The 23,920-nt window shown below is 41.2% G+C and overlaps 1 protein-coding gene across 1 annotated transcript in view; it reads left to right on the top strand.

Moving 5' to 3' along the window:
* The window catches only part of nos1apa (nitric oxide synthase 1 (neuronal) adaptor protein a), a 149,932-nt gene that overhangs the window by 58,584 nt on the left and 67,428 nt on the right, over positions 1–23,920 (top strand). The window contains exons 3-4 of the mRNA XM_027289874.1: positions 5,685–5,777; positions 10,526–10,584. Of these exons, the coding sequence (XP_027145675.1) occupies positions 5,685–5,777; positions 10,526–10,584 (152 nt within the window). The remainder of the gene's footprint in view (positions 1–5,684; positions 5,778–10,525; positions 10,585–23,920) is intronic.

The following is a 23,920-nucleotide window of genomic DNA, read 5'->3' as shown; positions in this document are numbered from 1 at the left end:
CACCTGAAGTGTGAGCGGCAAGTTCAGGCGCTCCATGAAGGTTAAAACCACTTACACATCAGCTCATCGAGCACCTAATGACAACACAACAGCTAGGAGACATTTGACTTTAAGTTAATTATGAACTTAATGATCCAAACTGTTAATCACACTTCATATACTCACTGTATCATTACTTCCCCCTGTACATCTCTCCTTATGCCTCTCAGTTATTCTTACGCAGCCCTCTTTATCCTCTCCTCCCGTCTCTGGAGTCGACATGTCATTGAGATGCATCTGTGTTCATGATTGGTCGGGGGAGAGGCTCGCGCCGCTCAAAAAGCAGCGGTTTGGCACAAATTGGCATGCGGGGGGGAAAAGTGGAGCTTCACGCGGCTCGGCTGACTTGGCAGCGCCAGCAGAAATGAAATTCCCCTGTATGAAATATGAACAAGAGGTTTGACAACAACAACACCATAATCAGAAAGAGAAAAAAAAGCTTGTTTAACAGCATACAGCAAGCACTCTGCTGTCCTGCAGAGATCATTGAACGCTTTCATTGACTCCCATTAGTTGACCTCAGCTGTGTGTGTGTGTGTATGGGCATGTGTTCTGCATGTTTATCCAAATCTTTTATTTCTCTCTCTCTCTCCAAAACATTCAACCTCCCACAATGAATCGTGGTCATCGACAGAATTGCTTTTATTGTGCACTCCTGGCTCCGAGCTGATATTTTTTTCTGTGACTGTAAATGGCACCCGCTGGCTGAGGACGCCATTGTCGCTTGTCGGCGTGTTGTCGTCTTTTGTTGCCAAAATGATGGATTATAGCAGGAACGGGAGGAAAGGACCTTTTAGGAAATAACGACCCGTTCGTCAGGAAACAGTGGCTGCAAATGTTACGGCGTACTTATTTGCATGATGGATGAGCCTATTCTTGGACTCAAGTATTCATTTCAGTTTGTTTACATGTGCGCTAATATCCTGTCAATGCTTGGCATACTGAAGCGGTCCCAATCCGAACTGCTGGATGTAAACAAATCCTGTTTACTGTGAGAGCAGCCAAACTCAGGAATAAATACCTGCTCGCAGGAGACCAGTTTTAAACCGGGACCTTTGTGTGATCTCTAAATATAGGACTTAAAAATGACCTACAGGCCTGCCTCTAACAGCCCTTTTTTTAAATCAATTAATCTATGAATAGTTTCTTTAATTTATCCGGTAAGTTGAATTAGAAAAATCTTAAAATTTTTAAAGTTTTTTTCACAGTATTTCACAGCCTTCCCTGGTGAATAGTGATGGCCAATGTCCACAATGAGCTTTCTCTCTTCATTCTCTAAATTTTTTAGGATTAAAATAAATAATGAAAAATGACCAGGGCAGTAACGTGGTGCGGTGGTTTGCTCGGTCGCCTCATAGCATGAAGGTTCCTGCTTCTAACCCCGGGCTGAGTTTGCATGTTCTTCCCGTGTCTGTGTGGGTTCTTTGCGGGTACTCCGGCTACCTCCCATGGTCCAATGCCAGCCTGGGATAGGCTCCAGGCCCAGGTCCTGACCCAGATAAGGATAAGCGGTTATGTTTATGGTCATGGTCAAGGATGACTGGACAAATTTCTAATGAAGCAACAAGGGAACCTAACTCCATAAAAAAACAACCATCCAGTTCACAGTTATAGACATTTTACGTTGCAGATGTTTGATATCGTCACATGGCTTCACATTTTCATCAGCAATAGAGAAACTGATGTGCATCAACATCTCGGCGCTGCCTCTTTTGTCAAAAACAAGCCAGGCTGCGGCTGAAATGACAAATTTAATAGCATTTTGAGGCACAGACTCGGGAGGCTCATCTAGCAGTGACATTAGGGATTATTCTAAATGACCTACAACGTGTTGCGGGCTGTTATCTGCGCTCATTAAAAACACTCTCACCACCCCGTCTGGTGTAGAGGTGCTGCATTTGGGGGAGAAGTCGGGCTGAATAAATTGCCAGGTAAAATGAATGCCTGCGCGATTCCTCAAGTGCAGCGGGTTCTGTGGTACAAGTGTTTTAATTACATGCATTCATATTCTCGCGTTACTCAGATGGATGCGGCGGCGATATTATAAATCATGCCGCTGCTGTGTCTTGGAAGCTTGAAAGCCTCGGGGGGAGTGTGAGCTGCGTGGTGGATGCTGTGGATTCAATGATGGGACTGGAATAGACAGGCTTATTAGAGTTAAGTGCTTTCTGTCATCTTATGCTGCATACATTTAGCCAGTCAAGTCCCGCGTGAAGTCTGTTAAATTGCAGCCGTAATCATCTCCGTAGAGGTCAATCATGCAATCCATCAGGCTTACCGACGTTTAAATCTCACATGTGAGGCACAGTCAACATTACGACGCCCCCATAAAACACACCATCATCCATGTAGTTTGAGACGTTCCTTCAGATTACTGTATAAAGATAGACTGTAGGAGTGTTGAAGGTATCAACAGGTTGTTTTCTAGCATATTCTTTTTACAGCAGGAAAGTCGTGACATTTTCTTCCCCTGTAGAAGAATCTACCCCATCCATCATTTATTGACATTATCTCTGGAGAGATTGAGAAACATGCAGCTGAGTAAACACAATGATTGCAGTCCACTAATAAAGAGAACATTGAGTTCCCCTCAATACAAACGTAATCATTTCTTCTTTTTCTGATATATGACCTCTTCACAAAGAGCCTTGTAGAAAATTGCCACAGAAAATAATGATTAATCATCATCATCGCACTGATGTATGCGTTGTTAGCTGTAGGAAATGTAATCAGCCATATTCATTCATTGCATTTTAACCTTTAGATATGTCATGTCAGCCATGAGAAGCAGGTGATTATTTGATATTTTGTAACGGCTGAAAACAATTGTGCATCCCTAGGAAATATCATAATAGCCCATAAATAGCGTTACGACTGAATATGTAACCTGCTATTTTCCTTTTTAAATAAAGTAATTTTTGTTCTAATTGATCAATAGTTTGGTTCAAAATAAGACCAAATGCTCACCACAAAGTTCCCAGACCTGAAAATGTAACTTTGCTTTTGCTTATGTGTGTATGAGGTATAACGTACAGCAGACCGGTCATTACTGCAGAATAAACCCTGACAGGTTCAGTTTATTTTCACAACATCTCTTTTATTACATGGCTATGTACTAAAGAAATCAACATTTTGTATCAAATTATTGATGTAAAAGGTTTTTACCACATCTACTGTTAGAACTGGAGATTATTCATAGCAGTGTTCTGTCCTAGATTACCATAATTGACCATCAGAATCCAATATTTAACAAAGCCAACCAATAATTTGTCTTAGCAACAGTTAAAAGATTTGATTCGTAACAATATGAGTTTGAGAAATCTGCAAGGAGAAGCTCAACCCTAAAAATGTGTAACGTGACAACTTTATTCTTTTGCTCCAAACTATGGTGAGTGTCTGTAACAATAAGCAGTACTGTATCGATAAATCTCTTAACGATGCCCATCCCTACTTATTTAATTTAACGTTTTATTACTATTATAAATCTAACAGGGAGTGTGTTACTTCCCCTCTCGCTTGAACTGGTCTTTTTTAAAAGGGAAATGCAATTAGAGAAAACTAAGTCGATGTTAAATGAGTTGAGAATGACTCCACAGAGAAGAGAGAGGGTGACGGACAGCTCTAACAGCTGGAATATTGATAGATTGATTGACAGCGTGCAGTTGGGAAATCATGACAGATTAAGCTGAAAAAAGTTTCTCCATTTAGATTTAATTTGGAGGTGATTGAATGCAAACACAGAAAGTAAGAAACCCAGTTAGTTTCTTTACAGCAGCAGAGCATGACATTGCAGATTTTACTGCCAGACACTTGGCAGGTCTGAGCGAAATCTCAAGGTCACTTCTGAAAGCTTAAAAAGCTTCATCGGTCAACCAAGTGTTGTTTTTTCGGTGTTTGCTTAAGGTGGGCGAAGTAAGTCAACTCGTCAGCTTGTTTGGACAGAGCTCCGTCTCACCCCGCGTCCTCGCCGAAGTTTTCGATTTCTCACTTGCTTGCACTCAGCAGATTTCCCACGAGCATCAGTACCTGAGACACAGAATTTAATTTGTGAATCTCGCAGCATCTCGGCCTCATAACACTGTCGCCTTCCTGCATTGGGTTGCTCGCTGGTGGAGCATTAATGAGCGTCCACTTTTTAGGAAAGCACAATAATGTCTCGCCCAGCAAGACCGCGGCCACTGACCAACTCGATGAGAGCGCTGATGAACGGAAATAGACACACAGACGGTACTTGGTGCTAATGTCTCTCCAGGTTACTGGGACAGGTGGTTTCCTACGACTCAATTACATCTCACTAATTTCAAGTACCGCCAGCATGCAGAGGATTATAGGAAGGAGAAGTAGGATGGCCATATGTCCTTGCTTTTAAATATGACCTGCTTTGTGTTTGATATGGAAACAGTACACTGTATTGACTCTGGTCTGCTGCTGCAGTGCTGTTGTTTCTGCTCAAGGGTCCATTAAAGGCAGAGGAGGCGTCTCAGGCTGATCTATGGTGTGTAAATCGACTGTGACAGAGGTCTGCAGAGCATGCTATGTTCATTCAGCAGGACTGTTTGTCATTTTCCGTGACGTCATTAGTGCGAAACCTTGAATTGGAGTTAAATAAGAGTTCTTAAATGGCAAAGTGTGATGGAAGCTCAAACCAAGATTTCATGTTTCTTTGTACAGTCACACAGTTGGCTTTACCTCGCAGCGTCTCTAATGTCGCCCACAAAGCGGCTGCACTCAAGCACTTACTCAAATACGTTTCATGGTCGTCGAGATCTTCCAGCAAACATTAAATGACACTTCTAAAGCTGGATATTGATCCACGCGAATGAAACAAATCATAGCACACAGACTGTTGAAAACTCTCGGGTATTTGGGGCTGAAATATAATCGCTCTAATGCACAATAACAGAAACCTGCGCTGTATATTTATTTAAATGGATAAATCAGAATAAACACCAAATAAATATTCAATCTTGCCTTCTTTTTTTTTCAAGCCTTTTGACACAAAGTCGACAAATTTAACATCAAGTCTTTTCAATTTTCCATAATCTGTTTACCAGAATATTTCAGAGTTTTTTCAGACCTTGTCATTGTCCTGGGACAATGACATTGTCTGTTTTGAGTCCGCCAAGGGGAGAATACAAGTTCTCAACTGGCATTTACTTCAAGTCTATCTTGTCTCAATTAGTTAGAATATTGTTACTTTCATGTTTTATTTTGGAGAGACAAAGTTTGTGTGTCTGTTTTTCCAATGGAAATCACAGAATAAATGCTTTATACTCAAGAAAAGTATCAAAAAGAGTTTGTAAAGCTGTAGTAACAAATTGTAAAAGATTTGAATTCTGTGAAGTTTCATACATTACATGAAAATGAAATTGGCACATTTTTTCATTTGTATCTGTTGAGTGATGTTGAAGGTCATCCATGCTTTCGCGTTTTTAATCTCCGGGCCACAGAAACTCGTGAACAAAATGCGTAAATGAACATTTTTATTTCTGCATATTTTGAATGTGTGTTATTCTGTATGTATGTCCTCCAGGCGTGACTCAGACTGACCCATCTTCAAATATTTGAGAGGCTCTAACAATGTCGTGGTCTACCTTAATCCTCCAAAGTATTAATACATCTGTGTGTGTGTCTTCTCTCTGCAGTATGAATTCAAGGTGAAAAACATCAAGAAGAAAAAAGTCAACATCATCGTGTCTGTAGACGGCGTGAAAGTCAACTTGAGGAAAAAGAAAAAAGTGAGTGACTTTTTTTTCTTTTCTTTTTTTTTAACTTAAACTTTGAAAGGAAGGATCTTCGTCTTGGGTGCATGCGATGTGTTTTAGTGTCACTTCAAATCAAACGCTTGGGATCGTGATCCAGACGAAACCAGACGAATCTGCTGAGCTCGTGTTTTATTTGGTCTGGCTGAATTCCATCCGTCGTGAAACTAGTCAGGCCAATCCCAACCATGAATATAATGTTTCTCACCTCAAAGTTTTCAGAAACACGTTTTAAGTTTTTTTGTTCAGCTAGAAAAAAGTTTCCTGCTTCACTGCTCCAGCTTGCACGATTGGTTGAAGGTCTATTCAAATTGCACTCAGAGGCAGATCCCTTGTAACGCCCCTTGGAAATCAAAAATGAACTAATTCACATCTGCGAATCAGTCTGCCGATGCCAGGTGACTGTATGTTGCCGAGAAGAAGATAAACCTGAACATTTTTGTTCTATTGAGCCAATGCCAATTTTAATATAGGCTACTATGTCTTTTTATTAGGCTTTGATTGGCTCTCTATCTACCTCAAAATATACAAAAACATTCAAATTTAGCATCTTGTTATAACAAGAAAATCTCTTATTACCATCTTTCTGTATTGATATACCAATGCTATGCTATGATTCTGTATTTGTATTTGCTTGTGTGATGCATTTCAGTATTCAGTTTTGTGTATAAAATGTTTACATGTAGTGGTCGACGATCTGGCCAATAGTTATCATGATTTAATCACGTCATGATCGTGACCCACGATCTGATCTGCAATCTGTTTTTTCTCAGTTTTCATAATCTCCTGTAGACTATAGTCAGACTTGAAAAAGCCTTGACATTTTTCTCCATTTGCACCATTAAAACACAAAAAAATTGTAATAACCAATATAAGCCAAAAGAAAACAGAATAATAAAGTACTCACAACTCAATTCATTGTTTACACTTCGTCAAGGAGAAGCAACATGAAGTAATTGTTCTAATCAGCACAGCCATCTATTACTACAGCAGTACTCTATTGGTTATATAGCGTGTATCCGCTAGTCAATGACTGAATTTTAAATGGCACAATCTCAAAGTATTCCACAATCCACAAAGGTATTTTGGTCGAGTTATTCTAGATGTTCACTGTCTTGAGTATCGACCCACACTGCAGTGTACTCGACACTCATGACTCCAGGCTGTGGCTATTTTCTTTTATTTCCATTAAGAGAAGAGATGAACTAAAACAACAAAAAAAAAGGACTCTGCACACCGATCTGCACTCTTGGTCTGTGTCTGTTGACGAGATATTATCTCTAATTACGAGAGATGAAGTGGGTGGATTGGACTTTGTTTGTTCTGTCCCTGCCGTGTGGCTCATCGGCTGCCCACAGATCTGACGTCGCAGACAGAAACATGCAGATGTTAGGATTTATGCAGTTCTTGTATAATTACAATCATGCCGTCAGCCAGCCAAACACACACACGAGTAAAACAGGTAATGCTGGTACTTGCTAAAACCGTAGATGATGTTGAGTCAGTCACTAAAGAACCAGTCCAGATCCATTTCCTGTGCCCTGTATGAGGGCACAGGAGGTGGAGATCGATCCTTGTCTTAATTAGAAGGCAGACGGAGGTGAGAATGGAGACGAAGATAAAGAGCCTGAGAGGAATGGGAAGTACGGGGGAAGATGTAGAAGAAAAGAGACAGATGTTGAAGAGTAACGAGAGGAGATAAAAGATGAGAAAAGAGCGAAGAATAAAGGGATGGGTGAGAACGGAGATGAGTGTTTCCAGGTGGAGGCTGAGAGATGTAATCCACAGAGACGGACCGAAGAATCACGGAGAGTCTTGACAGGTGAAGGACCAGTGGATGGGGACAATGTGAAGTTAATTCAGTAGAGCTCCGTTCTTCTCACCGGCAATCAGCTTTTCATCTCAATCCATTTATCCAGACTTGAAACCTGTTTTTCAAGGTTCCAGGCTGCTCACAGTCTTCTGAAATGTATTTAATATTTAATATAACAGTTTAAACTGTTGCTCCATCCAAAGCAAGTGCACGCTTGTTGAATTGTTTTACCAGTCTGCACGTCAGCTCGTTTTAAATCATCCTGTCAGAACTTGAATTCTCCTGGTTTGCTGGTAGGAAATCGACAGACTTCTTCCGATCACTTGTTGATCTGTTTGTGTTGGGTGTGAGCTTGAACCATGTTGCTGCTTTAACTTGAACGTTGCCTCCAAATGTCAAATTTAATGAATTTAAATAGATCAAACCTGATTTTCTTTTTTTTTACAAGCCTGTGTTAAATTTTATGGTCGTAATTCATTTTAGTGCTGAAACTTGAACAATGACATCTGTTGAAAGGTTTCCAAACGGTCATAAAAGACTGTAATTCTTGTATATTACCTATTATAATAACAAAAATAGCACGTTTGGACATGTGGGACATGTATTGACCTTGACTCGTTCTTACAGGCAGATGTACGTCACCGATTTACATTAGTGTCTCATTAAAACAGAGGCTTAATTGGGTTGTCTAAATGGTCCGCTGAGGAACAGCCACTTCATTACACCAATATAAACGCTCAGTTCTGTTAGTGCGTGCCTATCTGCATATAATCGTGTGTGTGGATGGTAAATCATTTTTAAAATATGCTTCCATGACCGTATACTATCTGATATATGATGGTCTGATGATATGTGCCTCTCTTAAATCTGATTTATTGGTGTTTTTATGGACTTTTCATGTCCGTGGAGTTGCGACCTCTGCCTTACCAGAAGGCCGTCATATTAGATCGATCAATTAAAAATCAGTAATGACTGAATACATCAGCAAACTGTAATCTCCACTCTTTATGAACGTGACGTTTTTAATAACGCTTTTTCAAACCCAGCCTGCTGCTGTCATCCGTCATTGTGGTTCAAGGTTTATTTTGGTTGATGCTGTTTCCTAGAATAAAAGTTCTGTGTTCATTTTCTACAAAGACAGTTAGGTGACTCACAGTCTGAGCGCTCATTCGACCTGGATGGGCATGAAACTCCTCCCAGCTGATTCATCAGTATTAAAAACAGTTGGCCTTGAAAATTAATATATTTAAACCGAATGTAGAAACTGAACTGCGACTCTCAGGGTGCATTTTGTTATGAAACAGCAGATCAACAAGTTTAAGTTCTGTTATGTACACTGCCAATGGAAGAAGAAAGCCAAGAGCCCTTTCTACAGAGATCCCACAATACGACTATGAATATATACGACCCGGCTCTAATCTACTCTCTTTTGCTGCCTCTACTTTGTTTTCCACTGAGGGTAGCACCCCCTAAACTTAAGCGGACCTGGTTGTCATTGGTATTTCAACAGTTGGGCAACAACCAAACTAAGTCCCCGTGACTGTGAAGTGAAGCCAACGCAGAAGTGCCAAAAACTGCAGTTCCTTGAACGGCCACTTGAGGCTGGCTACAGATGTTAACTTCACAACAAAAACGCAGCAATGTTTACAGCCCGGTATAAAATAAACGCCATGTTCATGACAACTGTAATGATTTGTTTACCCGGGCTTAAAATGATGCATAATTAAGGGATTGGTTGCTTTGATTGACAGGTGGGTGACATCACAGGTGGCTTGTTTGAGCAACCGGACTTCTTTAAGTCCGCCTCAGCTCCATGTGGCGACCAGAGCCGCCACAGTCTGAGCTTCACAAGGACTCACAAGTCAGAAACCTAAACCTATGGGTGACGTCACCAAAACTACGTCCATGTTTTATACACAACACACGGCTGCTTTACTTCAGGCCTTTTACCGGCACACTGAAACCTCCACTGTCCATTTACTGCCAGATTGACGACTCCACTGCTCAGCTTCTCCTCTTTACCGCTCGTATTCATCACTCTCTGCCACTCTCTCTTACTAAACCGCACACCATGCGCACATGTATGTCCCGTCCTGCTGACTCATCCTTTCCACATTGATTGAGCACTGTTGTGAGTCAGTATGACCTCCACGCAAAGGCGGACAACAATGCCAGCCCCCATTCTGGGTTTGTACACTTCATACAGAATGATGCGGCAGAAGAACTCCTTGAACAGGCTGAGTGAAAAGAACTAATGGTTACTGAAAAGAGAACCGATAATAGCACAGCTTTGGTCCTTGAAGTCCCGTTGAGCCCGGCTTTGGTTTCCACCAGTCCATTTTGGATCCGGTCCCATTCTACTTTTCTTTTCTGAAGGCAAACAGAGAGAAAGAAGATGTGATGGGACTGATTTGACTAAACATCCCTTCTCCTGTGCTGTGATGGGATAAATATTAAAGCCATCATAGAAGACTCAGCTTCAAATTAATTGGCTGCCTGCAATGAAAGCCGGGTCGATATAGAAGGATGTTTTCGCTCCACCTGTTTTCTCGCTCCTTTTGGCCGGAAAGCGGAAATGTCAAGTGTGGCGGTCAGCAATCTATTTGCATCTGAATCTCAATGAAAGAGCGGAGATAGGAGTGATTGAATGATTGAGTCAACAAAAGGTCTGTGGAGATGGAAATCAATATGAATAATTTCGGTGTGTTGACATTTTGATTGTGACATTAAACTGGAAGATAGATTTAATCAAATGAGCAGAGCAGATTAAACAGAGAGTCTCAAAGATGAAAATGATGATACAAGGAGCAGAAAGATATTTATTTTATTCCTTTTATTCGTTTAACTGTCCAATTAACGTGATTTTCCTTCAATCTATGTTTTAAAAACTTCACATTTTGTTTTTTAACAGAAGAAGGAGTGGACGTGGGATGAGAGCAAGATGATGGTGATGCAGGACCCCATTTACAGGTAAGCTTGGACACCTGTAAGGGTTTAGTTTGTGCAGAGCATTTCATTTCTTCGGCTTGAAAATGCTCATTTATTTACAGCTCCTATTTGAATCCAAACTTGATTAAATATATTGTGGTTGCTCAGGGAATGAGAGTGTTTTGTCTCTGTCACCGAAGGCGTTGACATTTTGGAGAAAGAAGGATATTATTGCTCGTTGGCGATAAGTTTTACTGACTCCAGAACAGAGCTGCACAAACAGATGAGTTATTAGGAAGGGGGGATGCATAAACACGGGACGTCGGGGAGTAGAGGATAACATGTAATACAGATATGTGGAAAAAGTAATTAACACATGAATGTGTGAAGCAAGGATAAGAAAAAAAACAATTTCTGAAATGTTAAATTATTGTAATCATCACAACACTGACACAAAACTTTCAGTTTTAATATTTCCAAACGATTTGGAACAGTCCTACCTCCACTGTTCATCATCCGACCGAGTTCATAAAGTCTAATCGCCCGTTAACAGGCCAGCGCTGTTCTCAAACTGTTGTCGTCGTGTCAGATTCACAGTGTGAGCTGTTTCATGGTGGCAGCTTGAGTTGAGGCAGCTCATTTGCTTCAAATGGTTTCGATCAAAGCCCGGCCTTCCTGCTGCTCTGCGGCAGCGGAGGTGTTAAAGTTTGGGTGTTTCTCTGTTTTTTTTTTGGGGTTTTTTTGGCTTCTCTTGGATGAAGGACATGAATAATCTTTCAAAAATCAAATGAATATAAAAAGGACACAAATCCCTTAAACTCAAGGTTGCCTCGATGAATGGCGATATCCTTGTGTACAGGTCAAACACATAAAACCAGATAACCAGATCAGTAAACTTAACACGCAGACATGAGGTTGGCATCAGTCTTTCGTCCCCACAATAAGCAAATCAGCACATTCCCCAAGAATGTTGAACTATTCCATGGTGGACAGTGTATCGTGCTGTGACAGATCTACGTATGTTAACTACATAACTAGTTGCAACCTCGCTCCTCCAGGCTGCATTCAGTCCGCCTCAGCTTCACCGACGATCCACGTGTTGGTCCATTTTTTTAAATTAGTGGGGAGCCACCACAGCCTGCGCTTCACAACAGCTCTTCAGAAACTCGTAGATGACGTCAGTGATACTACATCCATGTTTCATACAGTCGATAGACACTGCTTCATCTGTTATTTCCTACAACAGAACATCTTGTACATCACCTTCAATATCAAATTGCATAAATGACACAGATTAATACAGAGTAAAAGGTCAGCTGGATGAAAGGGCTAACAGGAAGGCGACTGAGGAATGGAATGGAAAACTACAGAGTGAATTATGAGGCTTCAAAAGGTTTAGCTCGAGGATCAGAATTAGGGTTTCTGGTACGTGACAAGATTGTAGCTGATGTTCGAGGAAACGGAACGGATGTCATCAGTGTGCAGTCCTCATAGGAATAGATGTGTGTGTGTGTGTGTGTGTGTGTGTGTGCTGTGTATGCTGTTCCACCTTACGGGACTGTGAGCAGAAGGTCCGGTTCATTCAGTCCATTCGCCTCAGGCGTGTAATCCTTTGATTTGAACTCGTATCACAGTCTGTTGTCGTCACACACACACACACTCACACACACGCAGAGTTAAACAGTGCTGAGAGGAAAGACTTGTGACTCGGCTCAGGAATAGTTTAACGTATGCGCAATTATTCTCTTTCAAACATAGAAGTTTGATCAAACCAGTGAAGGAGGAATAAAGTAGTAAGGGACACTCATGTTCTAACGGAGCCACAGATACACACAGCTCATATTCTTCATATTTTATCCTCCATACACTTCACCCACACTCTCGTACTCCCAGGTGGGCACAGCTCAGAAGTGCATCCAGGAACCCGGCCGGGCCTTCGGGCTTTGGAAATGGTTTCTGTCAGAAAGATGGATTTTGCCCGTCTGTTTGTGTAAGCATCTCTGAGCTTAGAAATTCAGAGAGATTTTGTTTGGTCGGAGAGGCCTTAGCCTCGTCCTGCTCATCTGAGCCCTGTGCACAGTCTTTTCTTTTCTTTTTTTTTTGTTGATATTACAGCCACAAAGTGTCCCCACAGGAGGAGAGGCTGTGTGTGAGCAGAGTGCAGCGGGTAAGCCACATCGATCAGTCCGCTGTCATGAGCTCAGTCCGACATCTTGAAGACATCCTGTCTTTTCTGTTCAGCTTAGTTTGAAGATGACAACCCAAACGGCAACGCCACTCATTTAAGACGTTTGAAGAGGTTTGAAGGTTAAATGTTAAAGAAGTTACCTGATGTTAGTGGAGGCTGAAGCTCAGGTATTGTTTGTATTTTAACAATTCTGATTCTCCTTATTGATTCTAGTTTCTGCCGATTCCTAGTTATAATTCTTGGCTTATTATTTGAACAAGACAATATAAAAATACGTGCAGTATTCATCACATTACTCATTACTGTCGAGCTCTGGCTAGAAGCTGTAATGAAGTTAAGCGTCCGGCATATCAAACACGACACTTCTTGTTGCTGCTTTGCAATGGACGAGGTTCATCTTGTTATTTTTCAGTCAGGCCTTTTACCAGAGGGCACAGAGAGCAGGTCTTTAAGAAAGGTTGCTCGTGGACTTTAACCTGATGGTGACCTGCTTTCTGTTAACAAACCTGTCACGTAGGCTTAACTCTTCAGCAACAATGAACCGCAGAGGAAAAAGAAAGAGCAGTTCCGGGTTAGTTAACTTGTATTTTAGACAGTTAACTCGGTAGCTCACTTGTAGTTTTGTATACAGCGTTCACCTTTGACTTTAGGTCCAGTTTGGTGCCGAGACACACACATCTTTAAAGCTACAACTGTCAGCAGAGGGTGAAAAAGTTTTCAGTAGTTTCTTAAAGTTTTGAGCATCTGCTTCGATAGGCACGACATAGATGTAGACTCTTTCCAGTTTGGTTGCAGTCACAGACACACAGCAGTGTTTCCTTGCTGAGCGCAGTCATGTTTAGTTTTCTTCAACATCACCTACTGTAGACGTGACTGCCAGGACGTATCTGTCATCTGCGGCTCAGCAAGGAAAAGATTTTTTTTGTTCAGAAAAACAGCCGGAACTCTTGTAAAAAACAAAGATATGAGTGTTTTATTACTGTAAAATAAACCTCAGTCAGTGTATCCTCTGGTGGCCTCAATAATCGTCCACATTCTTCTATGAATACATGTTATGTTTCAGCTCTGTGCTCACAGTTAGGACAGTAATGAGGTATCCGCGCCGTGCCCTTGTCTTCTTTCAAAGTTATGATGCACTGGAAGTTAATTTGTCATCAATATGCAACGAGCGCAGTTTATATCTCTCAGCTTGGGCATCACCCCATGGAGCGTGCTGCCTAGTTATAAAACCGAAGAAAAATGAGTCTGTAAATGTAAATGCGGGGAGAGATTTAAGCATGGGCGTCATCCTCGTATCGTTCGAGTGTAAATTCGAAGGCGTCTGAAAAATCCCCATGTGAGAAAACACGCTGCGAATGTAACCTAAGTGATACATATTCACATCTCGCTTCACAAAAGGAGGGAGCGAAGCGCACATCAAAGACCGTCGACACTCCAGCGGCGATCCACAGAGGCTTGGACGCTGCATGTCCAACTCATTCGGGAGCATTTAGTTGAGCGCTTTGCGTTTCTTCTGTACTTTTTTTTATTTTTTATCTTCAGCTGCTTTCGAGGCCGCTGGCTCGCTGCCACTGAGGCTGTCCACCAACGCGTATGCAACGACAGCGCCGGCAGCGATGGCACTACATTGTGTTTACACGTTTACTCAACACGTCTCAGGACACTTGTTATTCTGCCAACTTCCAATTTCCCAAACTTTACACTGTGAAATTCACAGTAACTAACTGGCAGCAGCTGACAAGTAACTCTACAGTACATCATTGGTCACTGTCATTTCCACAGTAACTATTCTTTGACTGAATGCACAGTATGATTCTGTGAAATGGTTTACAGTGATTTACATTGTGTGTATACAATTTAGCCAATCTCCACTCTGAGGGTCTGAAACTGACTTTCTGAGGCGTACATGTTAAAACATTAATATACGCCTGAGTATACGCATGAAGAGCTCCTCAGAAACGTACCCATACTTCCCACTCATACATATTCATTCAGAGAGTCAAAGTGTGGACACATATAAATGATTTATACAACAGTCCACATGGACACAACTAAGCAAACTCGAAGTCTGTTTACAACTTTTTAACATCATGTTCAGTCCCGCGCTGCACCACAGTTGTAAAAGTGTTTATACTGCCACCACCACCTGCTCTACGACAGACGGAGGCTGCTGTGGATGGAGATGTAGCTGTCTGACTTCGCCTCCCATACCACAATACCACAACTACTGATAACATGATCATACAAACAGCAACTTTTTAAAAGCTACAAAGTGCTTCACACAAGACAGCAAACTGTTGCATGCGGTTTGATGGAGCGGCCCCATCGTGGGTACTCACCCCGAACATAATTCAGTAAGGTTTTATTCAGACGTCCTCAAATAAAATGTTACTTTATGCTGATCTGCTCTGAACATGAAGCATGGCTGCTTTAGTTCGGTTTTATTAATATTACACCAACATCTCAGTCCAGACTACATTTGGCTACAACGTGTGCTGTAAAAAGTAATATTAAAACAAGCTCCTCGCGGTTAATAACAGATCTTTTGACAGAAGCCATGCGAGGAAATCGAAGCGTGAAACTGCTCAAACTGCAAGACAGAACTTCTTTTAAAACGTCCAACTGTCAAATTATTAATTGTTCAGCCAATTAATCAGGCGGCGCAGCTTCTCTTAAACAGAACTTCAAATGACAGTCTGGAGAAAATGAGTTGAGGGTGACCAATTAGAAGTTTTAAAAAAAATGGTTTAATCCAAACTCCAGCGTCATAAAAGACATTTCAGAGATGATACTGTTGAAGAGAACTGTGGCGGCACGTTGCAAACTTGAGTGTTCCTCTTGAGTGACAAACACTCCGAAGTTCTGTTTTTGAATTAGGAGGCTTCACTATTCTTCACTCGGTCTGATCTGAATTGAGTGCCTTGTCATCATGTTGGTCCATTGTGTGCTTTGTGCCTACATCGTGCTCCAGCGCTGACAAGTGTTTGATTCAGTCACTTCTCAAAGCAGCATTGTGCTTTACCGTAAAATAACAGAATTAAAATGATTTGATGCTCACTCTACGTAACTTTGTGCTTCGAGTACGATAACCCACGAGAAGTACCTAACACTTTACGGGAGCTTATACTGTATTAGGTGGGTAGCAGAGGTGGACAGGCTGCTGCTGATTCAAAATACAGACCACAGATGTCAGCAGATGGTGGCCGCGGCGGCGTTGTCGGCAAGCGTTTGTTGTCTGAAAGCACCTTTAATGTTACATGGCAGAAAACCCTGCTGGATGTTTCAGGCCTCTCACACTCTGTCAACGACGCTCACGGCTGCTCTCGGCTTAAACAGGAACATCATGTGTCCTTTTGATTAGAGCTTTGTTTGAATGTCCGGGTAAATTAGGTAATTTGCGACAGGCAACCTGTGAGTACACATGACCCCACCAGTGGTGCATAGTTACAGCTGACTGCTAAATGAAAACACAGCTGTGCTCAGGAACAACAGTAATTTTGAATTTATTATTGGTAACATCCAAAGAACATTTGTTTGTCCATCATGTACAGAACTATTTGAAGCTGTACTTTGCACCTAACAGGTCTGTACTAATGCAGTATTATAATTATAGCATTATTTCTCAGCTGAACATTTGGTTCTTGAACAAATGAAAACTCGCTTGTCTTTCATGCACCAGAAAACCTTGAAAAAACTTTTTGAAAGAAAGTCTGACACTTTCTCACACCGAAGGACACTTTGTCTGAAGTCACAATGTTTTATGATTTTACCAAGACAAGCAAGGGTCACTGTTGACAAGACAATGAGATTCATTTTAAGATAAATTTCCATCCTGCACCTGGTGGGAATTTAAAAGAAAAAAAACATGAATCAATGGAGCTGAAGCAAAAGCAGCTTCTAGCCACAGCTGCCCTTGTGTGTGCACTTCAAAGACTTTCTTTTGGAGGTCTTGTCAAAGACACTTCTTGCTCTCTCCACGACTCCTCCAACCAACCGAGTGAGCTGAGACTTTCCTCTCTCCAGAGTCCCCTCCATGTTTATTACTGTATAGCTAGTTGTCTGCTTCTTGATGGTTCTAGATAGAGCGCTCCCATTGGTTGTTGAAGCTGTTCACGTGATTGAATGTCCCTATTTGCACGAACCAAGACTAAAAACCCCGAAAACCTCAGCTTGGACTGACTTTTACGTCCACCATACACCAAACGATCAAGATCAGACCGATTCTGTAGCTGCTATAATGTCCAAAACTTTTTGGTCGTGTACTTTTTCTCAAATAGCGAGCCACAAAAGTCACTGGAAAATGATTATTTTTTTAAAAAGAATTGGAGTGTTGAGTCACACTTGGGGCATGCTGTCCTAGATGAAGTAGTACACCACCATGTACTATTCTCTTTTGTGCATTTTCCATTAGACTGAGCAAAATGAGCTCTAACAATTAAAGCCCATATCTACTGTAGACGAGGTTTATGCTCCCATAATTTCCACCAGAGATGAGATTCAATTATACATGAGAGGAAATATCTCCTTGACTCCATCGCTGCACACACCATCTGTTTTTTTGTTTTCTTCATCCATACAGTAGCACCTCCACAGAAACGCTGGTCACGAGTCATCAGGTACTCGAATTTATGGAATGGATGTTTAAATCAAGTGTTGACGTCTATTTGTTTTTCCTTCATTACACTTAATGAATATTGCACAAACAAGTCATCATAAAAAAACATCTTTGTGAAATGATCTTTGCAGTGATGTGTTTGGATGAATGCTGAATGAGTCAGTGAGACCTGAACCTGAGAACAAGCACCGAGAGGAGAGGAGGACTGTTCTTCTAAACTTGTTTGATGAATCGAGCCACGTCGCCAGCCAATTACGATGTCCTTCAATGGACGTTTCAAGTTCTAATGTTCTTGCCAAACAGGGCCGCACTGTAGTGTCAAGGGAAGAAGCCGCGTTGAACTGTACTGTAGTCTGGAAGCGGGGGAATAACCGTGACCTTACCTCTCCGTCTCCTAAAAACATTTATCGACTGAATGGATTTCTCTAACACGCCTCACTTTGACTGTGCTTTGAGTTCTTCAACATACCCACAAACAAGCATGCTTTGGTCGCCACAAACGGAGGTTGTGTCCGTTATGAACATTCTGCAGACGAGTTCATGAAAGCTTTTCCTGACTGTGTTAATTAAATGTGATTGAAGTGTTTGCAAACCATAGCCGTGTTTTAATGAATGTATTTTGATTTGCATTTAGATGCAAAACACTTGAACACTGAAGAATCGGTGCCACCTATTATTTATCATGTGAACCGACTCCCAATATTCGCCTAACAACAGTAGAATGAACGTTTTCTTTTTCGGAGAAAAAAAAAGTCAGTTAATTTTTGCGATATATTTGTATTGGTAACGGGTATCGTTGACCAAAAGTATCTTTGACTTGTCATGTCACATCTCCAAAACTCATTTTAGAAGAATAAGGCCGGTTAACAAATATTAGTATAAGTGAAGGTGTTTGCAGTAATATTACAAACAAAATGATTGATATGACAAATGATACTTCTTTTGACAAGCAGGTCGGATTATTGTTGTATCTCATGCTCCTACTTCATGACCACAAGGATGAAATCATCGCCACCAGTCCAGTAACACTCATACATATCGACCTCACAGGGTTATACCTCCCATATTTATCTGTCAGAATCCTATGGACAGTTTCTTGTACGGCGCTGCAGCTGAAAATCCACCATGAGATAATTTAGAGCTATTGTTAACAAAGTTGATCTTTGATCTCTCAGAGTTACGAGTGTGCGGCTTTCCCGAGCCACTTAATGTAATGCTGACTTGCCCACAACAATGAAGTATGACAAAACGTTGGCTGCTGCAGGAGGTTTTCCTGTAAACAACAATACAAGACATTTGTGTACAGGTGTAGATCTCCTTGCTCTGTCTCTCAACAAATAGACAGTGTGTGTGTGTGTGTGTGTGTGTGTGTGTGTGTGTGCATTTTACATTCAACCTGCCTGAGAGAGTCAGCCTCGGGGCAAACCCAGCAGACCGTGTTCCCACCCACGCACATCAAACTGGCAGCATGAACACCTTTTTTTAGCAACGCTCACAAACTTCTAGGCAAACACAAACATTCACATGCACATAATTTTAAAAAAACGCACACACACATATTCTTTATTTGTCTCTGAAGCACACACACACACACACACACACGCACATTATTATGACTTGAGGCCACCCACCAGTTCAGAGCTGGAGCTGCAGGGCTGCGAGCTGCAGACCTTGGAGGGGTAAAACAACACCACAGCCACATGTCCAGAGTACTAAATCACATAATCCTACATTATTTATAAACTTCACAAGCTGTTTAATTTGGGAGCTTGTCCCCCAAAATTATTCCTCCTGCAAATATGTGCAGGAAAAGATGCAAGCACCAACATAATATGTTATTTTCTGGAGAAGCGATATGCTTATTATTCTGCCTGCTCTCGAGCTGCTGAGTCATTGATTTAAAATGATATTGGCGCAGGATAGATCCATGAATAAAGACTTTAAAATATAGTTATTCAATCCACAATGGATACTTCAGAGCAGTGGTGTCTGATTTTGCTTTGAAGATAAGACAGAGGAGTTTGACGCCTCCTCGGGTGATGACTTTTGGCAGTTTGGATCTTCCAAAAAGTCCACACGTGGTAACCAAATGTGCCGTTTGATCTCTGCTGCAGACGTAAAGGTCATAAACTTAGGAATGCACATATTCTTTATGGTTATAGGTGGTTGGATCAATAATTTCAGACAAATCTTAAGATCTAAGATATCAGAACAGTAGGGGCTGAAGTTATTCTTTATAGACCGATATGTCTAGCATCCCGTTAATCTGTCAGCGTTGGCAGAGAAACAGCAAGTCAGTAAAAGTACAAGCTGACTGGTTGGATTTCTAAAATTCACTTTCCACCTTAAGTCGAAGGTAGCGTAAATCACAGGGTCCTTTTGGTTTTTTATTGCATTAACACATAAACTAGACCTCGGTGGATTGAGTTGGTGATTGAATATATTAAACTATTCCTCCCTCTGTGTTTGTTCATAACTCACTTAGCCCCGCGATGAACAGATGGCACATGCAAGAAGTTGGTGAAAGAAGCTTGTTAGAGGCAAATACTACAACTTTACTTCCTGTAAATACACCTGTAGTATCACTTTACACTTCATACTGCGTTTGTGCAAACTAATAAACTAATCTGAGTCGTTCTTAAACCAATATTTTAAGCAGCTGTGCTCGGTCAAATTGGACGGAGTGTTTTAATGAACATTTTCAGGCACAATCCATGAGGCAGTGAAACAGTTTATGAAACAATGGTGGAGTTGCAGAGTATTATAGGACAGGGTGGCTCAGGATCTGTCCTGGGAGGTGCAGGGCAGGTGGTTGGCAGTTGGGCTGGTTTATGACGAGATGACTGGCAGGTGAGAGCCAATTGGGCAATTGTACTGTGTTTCTGTTATTTTGTCCACCCCTTTGGAGCTTGTAATGTAGATAGGAATAACAAAAACACAGCAACAAAAGGACGAAATGGGAGCAGAAATACCACATTATGTATTGTAATATTGCTGGAAGGTGTTTGTAAGGTTGTAATAAATCTATATATTATATTAATTTATTGCAGATTCATCAATGTTCACATGCATGTTGATGATTTTAAATGTCGGAGGAGTCTCAATATTTTCCAGCACAGCACATGCAGTTCAAATTATAAAAAAAAACTAAAGCTGACTTAATGGATTGTAACGAGAAACGTTTTTATTTTTTCATGTGTGTGACTTCTTCTGACAGTCTGTCGCTAACACTGAACACGACTGCACCGAGCAGTTTCACACGACTCCGGCAGCGTATTTACTCGTCTTGCAGCATTTCTTTGTGGGTGTGTATCAGAGAGAAAGTAGTGTGTGTGTGTGTTTGTTGTGTGTATATATACACATTACCATACAGTATCTGTCACAGGTTATAACTTCTCCGGCCTTCAACTATGGTAATTGCTGTCATCCTCTGAGCAGCAGCCCGCCCTCGCTGACTCCCACCTAACAGCCTGTATTAGAAGTGTTTGGCTCTGCCCCCTCATCGCACTTCAAACCCCATCGAGTAACGAGTTCACACCCACCCAATTAAAGTCAATCTTACACTTGTGTGTCCTAGAAACACCCTGATTATGTGATATGGAAAACAAGCTCCGATATGGTACACACACACATTTCTGTGGACTCATGATTACACACTGCACACTCATTGTGCACACGAACAGCAAACACACACACACACACATGAAAAGCCCATAAAGTTTCTCACAGCCTCATTCAGTCCTTCACAGTCTCTTTCTCAGCAGCATCGTATTCCTCTGTGCTCCGAGCTAATGGACTGTCCAGTCAAATTTGATAGTGTGCTCACTTCCATTAAAAAAAAAAGAAGAACTCATAGATAAAAAAGAAAGAAAAGAAAAGAACCATTTTCCCCAGATGGAAACCAAAGAAATATAACCGTTACCGTTTAGAGGGTCGGTTCAGTCAAATTACACAAGAAATAGTCGCACAGTTTTGATTTTTATGAGCTCAGTTTTTGAGATAACTGCCTTTGAATCTTCTGCCATAACTCCAACATAATGGAAGAGAAAGAGATTTCATTTATGTCCATCAAAACTCACTCCGGTTAGCTCGGATAATCTTTTCATGAGGACGATTTCTAACGCTGAAAATAGTCCAAGTGAAAACTGCAACCTGGTGACTGTTTCTGAAAAGACTGAAAGTTACTTATTCTTTGTGCAGCACAAATAAAACGACATTCACCTCCACTGCATCAGGCTGGCGGCAGAAGTCTCAGACACATAATGACTTGGTGTGAAAATTGAATTTGTCTGCTACAACATTTCAGAGTCAGACAGACCTGATGGGAAGGAGCTTTGTAAACACATCAGTAAGTACTTATAAGAACCAGGGTGGCAACTAAAGATTCTTTTTTATTATTGATATATCTACCAGTTATTTTCAGGATTCATCATTTCATATATAAAATCCCATAGAAAGTTCATGACTACGTCTTCAAATTCCCTTTTTTGTTTGACAAAAGTGTCAATTAAGAACTCTTTTCAGGTCTAAGAGGAATACTACAAAATGTATTGAGTACATTTTCATGACTTTTTCATGCCATGAAAACTAGAAATGACATTAATTGTTGAGTATCATACATACTGTACTTATTACTTATGTCATAAGTTCTATCACAAGGTTTTATCAGGAAGAATGCCGACGTAGTTTTTGCTTTAGGTCCTTTTTGTGGCTCCTAACTATTAAAACATCGATTAAAAGCCAAGTTCCAATTAAAGGCAGAGTCACTTTTACTCTCAATTAGACTTAGTTTGGTTTGTCCAGAAGTTCTTTGGATATATAAAACCTCTTAAAGTCCACTGGGTCGCCTGCTTGAGCTAATATCCTGTCAATATGAACATGCAACACATTGTTCGACTGGTTAGATTCTCCACGATATATTTGTCCAGATAATTTTAATTTCAGAATTCATTCAGATTTACTGGTATGTTGAACTAAAGAGACAAAGAAAAGTGGTGAGTCCAGGCAGGAGTTCTTTGCAAATTATTATTATTATTGCAAATAAAAGCCTGGGCTGTTAATTGTAATTTTATGGCATGAGAATGAAACTGAAACAACGTCTATTAGTGAGTATTAGTAACTGACTATAGCTGGAAGCTTTCATTGGTTCACGACAACCTGGGAATGTTGTAGATTAAATGTAGTTATATAACAAAGAGGGAGCTTTTTCTGACATACCATACAACTGTTGGTAAAACCAAATATAACCCATGGTGACTAATGTGCTTCTTAGACGAGCAGGAGTCATACTAATTTTCATCAGTTTATTATGTCTTTGTAATCTTGATCTTGCGACTGGACTCATAAAACCAGCTGTAGGCTCGTAATAGTGACTGTGATTTCCGGGAAAATGAAGTTTTGTGCAGCTGGTCGAGTCTCCTCCCATGCCCAGATCAGAGGAACCATGTGGTTCTCTGCAGTGTTACAGTGTTGGACAGTGTCCAAAACAACATGAGCCAGACTTAATCATTGACAGTCTCAACACATAACGGTGTTCCCCGCAGCTCGGGCAGCCTACTTCCTCTTCCGCGCGGTGTGATTCATAAAGAACCCCTCAAATAAAACATCTGTACAGCGCCGGGTTGTGCCTCTGAAGCCGGTCCGGGGAGCTGTATTATTCCTCCAGCTCGTGCTTTGACTGACATTTTTAATTTTGGTACAAGATCACAGGAAACACCCGAGTAGGCCAACGTTCATCACTCTCAGTTTTGACCTGTGTGTCTCTGTCCTATGTTTCAACACTTTTATTAGTCTCTTATCGTTCCACATGCTTTTTAAAGGAGTCATGTGTAATTCCAGGCTCCACAACACAACAGGAGGCAGCTTTTCATCTCCTCCTCCTCCTCCTCCCCAAAGATGGGATGACACTAGATTGTTTTCATGTGTCATAAACCTTGCAGTGTCCTCAAAAAATGTGCAGTGAACTTTGCAAACTCTCGTAACAGGGATGCCAAGTAGCTACAATATGACCGCAGGATCATTTGTGTTTATTTGGGCGAGTAGCTGTGAACTGTTGAACCCCACTCACTAACGTCACTGTGGTGTGAACCCAAAATAAACACATTTAGCTGGGATTTGATTGCAGTAAGTGATGCTGCAGTAATTACGTCATGATGGGGGAGAAGCTCATACTTTAAATCTGTCTGCAAGACGACAAGCAAACAACTTTTGTTGCATGATTGGAGTAATGAAGTGCTAACTTCAGCTCTTAGTAAAATACAAACACGCTTATGTTTCTCTCAAGAAATCCTGTTTTTACTCCTTCAAGAAGCTCCGGCTCTGTTTCCACAGCTTCCCACGGGCTGCTGAGGCCAGATTCACCAGGCATCCTCATGTCGGACAGATCTTTAACACAACACTGGTGTTACCTCTTCACGTTCTGTCGCTAGTAGTTCTTAAAAAAACGAATTCTTGAACTTTCCGACACCTTCAAATCGCTTGAAAATAAATAGGAGGTGTTAGCCTTTGCCCATAGCTTCCGCAACACCGATCAACCTGAAATGGGATTGCAACAGTAGATAAGTTGTTTGGCAAGA

The sequence above is a fragment of the Larimichthys crocea genome, chromosome XVII, assembly GCF_000972845.2.
Source record: "Larimichthys crocea isolate SSNF chromosome XVII, L_crocea_2.0, whole genome shotgun sequence".
NCBI lineage: Eukaryota > Metazoa > Chordata > Actinopteri > Sciaenidae > Larimichthys > Larimichthys crocea.
Note: the sequence above shows the minus strand (reverse complement) of the source record. Positions and strands in the feature narration are given on the sequence as shown.